Source organism: Mizuhopecten yessoensis, unplaced genomic scaffold (assembly GCF_002113885.1).
Source record: "Mizuhopecten yessoensis strain PY_sf001 unplaced genomic scaffold, ASM211388v2 scaffold10349, whole genome shotgun sequence".
NCBI classification, from domain to species: Eukaryota; Metazoa; Mollusca; class Bivalvia; order Pectinida; family Pectinidae; genus Mizuhopecten; species Mizuhopecten yessoensis.
In genome coordinates this window covers 78,723-88,097 of record NW_018408502.1, presented here as the reverse complement: position 1 = coordinate 88,097, position 9,375 = coordinate 78,723, and the positions used below count along the sequence as shown (strand labels likewise).

At 32.6% G+C, this 9,375-nt stretch overlaps 1 protein-coding gene and 1 long non-coding RNA gene across 2 annotated transcripts in view; both read right to left on the bottom strand.

Annotated features, from left to right (window-relative positions):
* Window positions 1-131: 131 nt before the first annotated feature.
* Window positions 132-9,375, bottom strand: part of LOC110460294 (fucolectin-1-like) — a 44,937-nt gene continuing 35,693 nt past the window's right edge. The window contains exons 5-7 of the mRNA XM_021513119.1: window positions 5,139-5,237; window positions 4,654-4,749; window positions 132-337 (exon numbers count right to left, since the gene is read on the bottom strand). Of these exons, the coding sequence (XP_021368794.1) occupies window positions 219-337; window positions 4,654-4,749; window positions 5,139-5,237 (314 nt within the window). The 3' untranslated portion in view covers window positions 132-218. The remainder of the gene's footprint in view (window positions 338-4,653; window positions 4,750-5,138; window positions 5,238-9,375) is intronic.
* LOC110460296 lies at window positions 953-4,095 on the bottom strand. Its single transcript, XR_002463995.1, has 4 exons — window positions 4,016-4,095; window positions 2,752-2,847; window positions 2,321-2,416; window positions 953-1,036 (listed from the first exon to the last, which is right to left on the bottom strand). It is a non-coding gene; the product is annotated as an uncharacterized LOC110460296 (long non-coding RNA).

Genomic DNA, 9,375 nt, shown 5'->3' with positions numbered 1-9,375 from the left:
GTCTAAATAAGCTTTAATGGCTATACGTATATTGCTATATATCTTTTATATTCTCAATCATTTGAATGCTTTTCTTCATTGCAATTTAAACTAGTGACAAATACGAATATACACAACCATATACTGAAAATTTGATTTAATTGTCAACTGGCGCATCTGTTTTAACTCAGGAAAATAGATTTTGAGATATATTGAAATATTAGTCATCAGTGCGTAGATCAGGTGTTCTTTTTTAAATACTTACGACTACAACTTCCGGATACTTTGTCACAGACATGCTTGATACAACCAACAGAGCAGACATCACAGGACGATCCGAAGAATCCATCCTCACAGTCTGGTCATTGCGAAATGAAAATGAACATATACATATTAGGTATCCTTTTGTTTTTTTAACCTAATGCGACCTCAATTTGATGTTATTTAATTTTCATTTGAATGATCGGGAATATATACCATCATCAAATTATAATCGAACCTGATATTTAACGATCATGTTGTTAAGTTGTTTTCCGTACTACTACCGGAACGTGTTCAAATGTCATACCGTTTTTCTGCTGTGTGTCCATCTACATATTTTATCGTGTTATAGATTACCTATCTTGATTCGCAAAGATCATGTCAATTTTACCGAAAACGGAAAAAGCCAATAGCTCTGCAGGTTTCACCTATATACATGTTTCCCTACGTTATAATATGGCTGCAAATTATACACCATTAATATAATTTGAACACCCTTTTAAATTTAGTAAACGTTATAAACAAATCAAAATGGGATCTTTAACAGTAACGTGAAGTTATTGTTATGCAAAATTGATATGTATTGTCTATGTTAATATGACAAATACAATAAATGAAAAATAAATAATTTCTGAACTAATCCTTCAATACAAGTAAGACATTTGTATACATGTTTTTCAAACTTTCCACTGATACATACCTTTACACACTCCATTGAATTGCATACATAGGTTGTCTTTACAGTTGAACAAGCAATTTTGATTGCAATTGCTTCCATAATACCCGGGAGTACACGCTTTAATGGAAAATCACAAAGAGCAAGTCAAAAGCCGAAAACAAATGTAAGAAGCTATTATTTCCTTATCTACGTTTTAGGTCTTTAATTGTCACTGATAATGTGATCGCACTCAATGGTGCTCGAAACATGTATATTTCAAAATGTATATATTTTGAACCGAATCTGATTAATTTATAATAAAAGAATGTAATCATAACATGACATCATTAAGTTGATAATGTATATCAGCAACAAATACCTCCGAAGTGATATCATTCTAAAACCAGAACGAATGTAAAAAGAAAATAAGAATTCCATATCAATGGTGATATAAACTAAAGTATATCGAATCAAACGCCTTATTTAATCTTTAGATTACAGTTCTATTTTATTTAAGAGCAGGGATATTTGTTACATTTCAAGTTATTGTTTTGTTTTGCGTATAACCCATTCATTTAACAGCATTTGAAGGAATATTACAATATTTGATATCGTCAACTTTAAAGAAATAAATCAAGGAAAGATATTCTTGTCTGACTCCCCATACAACAAGTTCATCTCAACACATTTAATTTGTGTGACATTGAACGAAAGACAAATTCATCAACGTTTACAAAACTTAATTCTATTCACATGGACAACCTACTTGTCAAATGTCCAGACCCAAAGACCTTTGGTTATGTAGAAAAAACAAGTAAAAGGAAAAGAGGAAAGAAAGTTATGTTGTTATTTATTTATTTTTTTAAATCACACGTGCTATATGACAAATTTACCGGTAATCAACTTTTTGGATTCCTGATGTTGAAAGATATTATTGGTATCCAACTTTTAAGCAAGTATGAAACACAGACTCGTTTTAGAACTTTGTACATTAACGTGTTCAAATGGATTTGTTTTTAATTCGTATAAAAAATTCAAATACTTTTCTGCTTAAACTTCAATAGATAGAATATTTCGTTCTTGCCATAGTGAAATATTCGGTATCAAAATAACAGTTTGAATATGTTGCACACGATGATGATTTAATTGTATAGTGCTCCAGGAGGACTTGTCTTAACGTACATTGAACACCCACACATGTTTAAGTCAATGAGGTCACGTTTTTCATAAAATTAATTCTGAAACTATGTAACTGTTCCTGAGTTAAGCTTCATATATCCATAACTTAATGCATTTATCTAGTTTTGAAATTCCAAGCGGGGACCGATGCTAATGTTAAATCTCTATTGACGTTGACCCCACCATTATAACTATATGATTGTACTTCTGTAACTTCGTCAATATTTTCACATATCACCTTACCTGTACATAACCCACTCGTCTGATTACAAGTATCCCCTTTACAATTGGACGGGCAGCTTGTGTTGCAGAAATCACCATAATATCCAGGTTTGCACGCTTAAATAAACCAGAGCATCAACAGTCATTTGAGACTTAATACATACATCGTTCACTTTACTTTACAAAACAAAAAAAATCGCAGGCTTGAATATAACATAAATACGATTTTACAAAAGTTTCTCTTCATATAAAAATACAATTGTATCGTATCTATCTTCAAGGACATTTAGAAATCAAGTCAAGCATATTAAATGTGTATCAAAAATTCAAATTCATTACTTTGAGCATACAAAACAAAAATCTAAATACATCTGATCCGATTGTAGAAATGTCTTACATATACATCAAACATTTTTTTCTCTGCTAAACTTTCAATAACAAAGTCACCATACCTGTACATTTCCCTTCATTTTGTGTGCATGTGTTGTTTTCACAATTTGAGAAACATAACCGATCACACTTCACCCCATAGAAGCCGTTGAGGCAAGCTGAAAGTACATACAAATGTGAAGCTAAGCTTCGGTTTTTTATTTCAATCGTGTCCATGTGCGAAATATTGATTACGAAAATATTGTTAAGATTTTACCTAAGCTTGAGTGAATCAACGTGTTTTGGTGTGGGGAGGCAGGGGTAGGGAAAATCAGGTGTGTAAAGGGATGCAGAGCGGATACGGCCAGCGTAATGGGAAGCAAAGCGGATTATGGCAACATATACTTTCTTGCTATTTTTACATCTTCTATAATCGTCCTATATGATACCAAATACTTTTACACAAACAATGCACGTATTAAACGTGTCGCAACGTTTCAAGACCGACTAAACTCTTTGTAAAGCTATCACTTAGCGGGATAGTTATATTGTTTACCTGTACAACGATGTAGTGGAAATCGTATAGTTTGTATGTCACTCGACGAAATCAAACTTTGATATCACATATATTCTAAACTGATTAATCTTATTGAAGTTATTGTCCTAGAACTTTGTAATAGTGTATGGAAGTAAAACACTAGTATTGAATGCAAACTTATATGAAAGATAGGAAATAATTATAACCATTCATCTGTTTAATTTGTATGTAAATATTACGTTTGTAAACCTTTAAATATCTATGAATTGCGCTCAAAGCAGCATTGGATCATGGAAAGGGCTCCACATAAGACGTATCTTATGACATGCATTTGGATAAATCATGTCACTTTTTCTCTCTACCTATGCAGGTTAGCCGTTTCCATAGTCTGTATATGTCATAGGCATAGTTATCTCAAACATCCATATAGTTTTAGAGCATAATGCACATATATGCAGTGTACATATAGAAGAAGCGTGTCTAAATAAGCTTTGATTGACTGTAGTTAATAACTGGTATTTTTATAAAAGAAAAAGCAATTATATCTATTCATGCTTTAATTAAACATTAACAATAATCTGGTTACAGCGACAGTGATATATATCATATATACTCTCTTAAACAGCTGAATGTTTTTTTCTGTATTGCAATATAAAGTAATGATGTATACGGAAATAAACGACCATAATCACAATATGATTTCATTGACAATTGGATCACACATTTAAACTAAGGAAAATAGGTTATGAGATATAATGAAATATAAGCCATCAGTTAGTAGATCAGGTGCTCTTTTTTGTAATACGTACGACTACAATTTCCGGATATTTTGTCACAAACACGATTGGGACAACCGACAAAGCAGTTATCACAGGACGACCCGAAGAATCCTTCCTCACAGTCTGGCCAATGCAAAATCAAAACGAACTTTATATATTTTCCTATTGACATTTGACACACATATTAATATACAAATCAAACCTATCTCACATAGAACAATTTTCTACTGTATGCATGTCATGAATATAAGTTAAGAATCCTCTTGTTTTCCAACGCAATGTCACCACAATATGATGTTAACAATTTTCATTTTGATGATGGGTAAATATACCATCACTAAATAATTTAATAATATTTAACAGCCATGTTGTTACGTTTCTTGCTGTTTAAATTTCAAACTATTTTTTTCTGTTTTGTGATCTTTCTGCATATTTTATCATGTCCTAGATTACCTTTCTAGATTCGCAAAGATCATGCTAATTTTACCGAAAACCTACGTTAGTTTTATTTATTTAGACGTTATACAAAATTCCTAATGTTATCACCATGTATTTGCTTCATCTATGTTAACATGATACATACATATGTGAATTATATATAATTTCCTAACTTATCCTTAAATAACACATTTCTCTACACGTTTTTCATACTTTTCAGTGATGCATACCTTCACACTCTCCATTGCTTTGCATACATCGCTTGTCTTTACAGTTGAACAGGCAAGTCTGATTACAATGGCTGCCATAATACCCGAGAGTACACGCTTTCATGGAAAATCACAAAGAACAAGTCAGAAACCGAAAAATGGTAAGAAGCTACATTTTCCTTATCTAAGTTTTAGGTCATTAATTGTCACTGATGATGTGATTGTACTCAATGGTGCTTAATACATGTTTATTTCAAAACACAACTGAGCAAGATAAAATGTTTAGTGTGAACCGAATCTTATCAATGTATTATAAAAAGATAAAATCATAACACAATTTCATGTACTAGATAAATATATATCATCAAATAACACCTCAGAAGTGGTATAGTTATAAAATTTGAATGAATTTGTGTCCCCACAGCGAATGCATGATATTTTATAACAAGAGATTAACACAAAATATAAACAAAATTATCCATATAAAAATGCATGGAATCACTTACCAGAACAAACACCAGATTCTGCATTACATATGTTATCATAACAATTAGAGGGGCATTCTACACATACAGATCCAGACCTATAGTATCCAACTGCACAGTCTAAAAATAATATGAAACAAGTACATAATGTATACATTTAGTACACGCATTATCTAAAATAATTTTAGAATTATGTTGCGATATTTTATATAATAAGTAGAAATGTATATTGAAGACTGCTTAACACATGTTGATTTACTTGAATACAAAAATGTTATAATGTTATAATGAAAATGATGTTATATTATGTTAACATGATAAGACATATCCATATGTTATCACTGCACCGAAAGCCTATACGATGCAAAAGCAAAGGCAACACACAGTATCTTTAATCAGGTTATGATGACGACCTACACTCTTTTCTTATACTTAAAACGAGTTTTTTCACAACGGTTCTCATGAATAGAAAAATGATTGATAAACTGATTTGTTTTCTCTCGTTCCACAGTTGTTGTACTTTTTTCCAGTATTGATATTTTTAAATATATGTAATTACATGCACATCCTCCGGTCACTGGATCACACAGGCTATTGGCACAGCCTACATCACAATCTGAATCACAATTACCATCACCATATTTCCCAAGCGGACATCCTGAAATATATTAGCATACGAGTTCGGACATAAGCCCATCTGTTATCATTTTAATAAATAATAAACTATTTTAACCATTTTTTATTGTTTTATCATTGGCCAAATAACTTGGATGTACAAATTTCTTTATATGTTACCTCTTCCACAACGTTATAATGATGCACAAAAATGTATACTCACTTTTTAATTGCAACATAATACACTGACTTGTAGACATACAAAACTTAACAAATGGCAAAGATAATTATTGAAATGGAAGACACCTATCATGTAACAGAAAAAATAAAATAAAAATTGAACAGATACTTTGAGTATATTGCTAAGATGTTGTTACGGTTAACCATTTATCTTAGATAGGGATTCATGAATATTCATTGATGTCTAAAATACAACTTCTGAAAGTTCCATTATCCCTCAATATTCTCTACTAGTGTGAATACAATATTTTAAGGTTAAGTATGTCAGTTACGTACCGTACACTTCTACCTCACAAAGCTCCAGAATAGCATCATCAGAGTACCACACTAAACCTCCTGACCGTCTGTCGCTGTATATTGTCAGGTACTGGGCGCTACCTGTACATTGTATCTGAGGAGTCAATGACAACGCCGCCGATGTTGATGTTGTGTCTTTATGACAAAGGTGACCGTTCCGCCAATCCGACGTGTTCGATTGGTATAATTGATAGCCACCAAATCGTTGTCGTTGCGTATACACTTGATCTAAATTTGATATACAAGATTATCCACTAGAGCTTATGCGCATTAACTGTTTTTTATGCAGACTTATTTTTCACGTTTTTTGCCAGGAAAACAACCACTGCATATGCTGTAACAGGCGACCAATGCAGTAACATCAAGAGGAATTAGGGATTTTTTTTTTTATTTTTTTTTTTTTGGGATAAAACTTCTGCAGCATACATGTTTACGTTCGGTATTGTTATATTTTTATTTCCATTCCAACTTATTTTTGACGCCCTACTTCGCAACACTTCCCTTTTTGCCCTATCATAAACTATGTATATTTATCTTGGTAAAACATCAATTTATCTTTGTATCGGTAATGTTTTTGTTACGTTTCATTGAATTAATATATCACATTAAAGCATGTTTAAAGGGAGGAATTATTGGTTATATGTTGGTTGTTCTTTTGTATCAGTAATTTTCCTTAATACAAGTGTACCTAACAAGGCTTGGCTTTGTCACACCTCCTATCCATAGGTACACGGACAGAAGTACATACACATTTATCGACCGCTGTCGTGTGTTTACGTATACACAGAAAACCGAGTCAGAGCACTTGAAGTTTACAATACCAGTATTATACACAACAGTCCTTCATTGATAAACAAGAATTCAATCAGGGTCTTTATAAAACAGTCGTATGAAAACCTCTGGTGTAGAGGCGGTTCATTAGTCAAAATGTCGACTTGAAGGAAAGCATTACAAACAACATAGACAACCTGACTTGCTTAATATATACTATATACGTCATTGAATGTACACTGCATTTTGCTTTCTGTGTTGTTATGTCGAATGACGTCAAGTTATCCATGTTGTTTTTACTATTTTCGGGGTAGGCCTAACGGGCGGTTTAACCATTTATAGCAAAAAAATAATGTCTTTATATACTTAATTATGTAAATACCGTTTTGGAATATCAATAATCTCAACTCCGTGATTAACGACTTCGCAATAACCATTAGTCGACTTTCACGACATGCAGTTAGACAACACAGTACCGTCTAAAGGCCACGAATAACACGTAAAACCTTTTATTGTTGAATAAAAAAATCAAAATATTTGATTACTCACCTCTGTAGTATATTTTAACGTATTCCATAACGATCAGTCCCTCTAGATCCACTTGCCACCATGCCTCCCTTTTATCTGATTGTGTATGTGAACAACAATTGTGGCTGTCGAAGATTTGTATTTTACAACCATCTACTGCTTTACCACTAAGGTATGCAGCACTGTGGTTTGAACTTTGAGTGGTGAATTTGACATTTGGCTCACGACTGGTGTTAACTGTAAAAGAATGAATTAGTATTGTATGTCTATATATATGTATCTGACTGATCTTAAGTACTAATCATTGTCACTATTATCAGCATTGCAAGGCCATCCATGTATAAATGTGTTGATGGTAACATCAAGTATTAAATAACAGGAATGATGAGCAGAAATTAACGGAGAACCAATTTCGATAAAGTTAAAAAAAAACTATCGAATAAACCAACAAAATCGTTAGAAAAAGGAACCAGGACTTTCTGATAAGAGTGATGTTTTTTTTTGTTCTTATGTTGGACTCCTAATTGAAACTGCTAAATCGCCCTAAAGAAGTCACAGACAATACCCACAAGAATAAAAAAACGCACAATAACAAAATAAATGAATAAAGATAAGAGATAACAAAAGGCCCAATGGGCATGCATCGCTCACCCGGTATTAATTTCACATCTGAAACGCAAAAAGTGATCCCAAATAAAGCATCAAGAGAAAAAAAGAAAAGATTTAAGGCTGTAAGTTATTAAAAAGAACATGTTAAAATATGTTTAGAATAGTTGACCCCTGTGACATTGAAAGTCGAACAGGGTCATCGAACGGACCAAATTTATAACCCTTTATCTCAGTATGCAACTGGCCAAATATCACCACTATAACCTTTTGTTTATTGAGATAAGGTCATTTAATGGTTTATACAAATTTGACCAAATTTGACCTTATCTCATTAGGTACAATGCCATTCAAATGACTTGATAGCCCTTCGTTCAAGCTTGATGCAAGCCAAATATTATCACTCTATGCTTCATGCTTATTTAGAAGAAGCCGTTTAATGATTTTGAAACAAATTTGACACCTGTGACCATGAATATCAGTCAAGGTTATTCGTTTTAACAAACCCGGTTGCCCATTATCCTAGCATGACACTGGCCAAATAGTATCATCCTTGGCCTTTTGGTTATTCAGAAGAAGTCGTTAAGAGATTTTGAGCATGTTTGATTTCTGTGACTTTGATTAAAGGTCAATGTCGTTAATTTGAACAAAATTGTTTGCACTTCATCCGAGCATGTTACGGGCTAAATATCATCATTCTGGACCTTTTGGTTTTTCAGACGAAGTCGTTTGAAGACTTAACACCTATTTGACCCCCGTAACCTTGACGACAGATCAATGTCATTCATTTTATCAAAATAAGTAGCCGATTATCGTAGTATACTACGTGGATATTTAGAAGAAGTCGTTTTAAGATTTTAAAGATATTTGACCCCTGTGATGTTGAATTCAGGTCAAGTTCTTTTGAATGAACTAACTGTGTAGCCCTTCATCCAAGCATACTCATGGTCAAAATTCCTCATGCTTGGTCTCATGGATATTCAGAAGAAGTCGTTTTATGATTTTAAACATATTTGACCCCTGTGACCTATAATTCAGGTTCTAATAATTCATTTGAATGAACTTGGTAGCCCGTTTTTACCAGAATGCTACTAATCAAATATCACTATCCCGAACCTTCTGGTTATTAAGAAGAAGTTGTTAACAGATTTTGACATATTTGACCTTTAAAATAGGCGGAGGTCATTTATTTGAAAAAAAA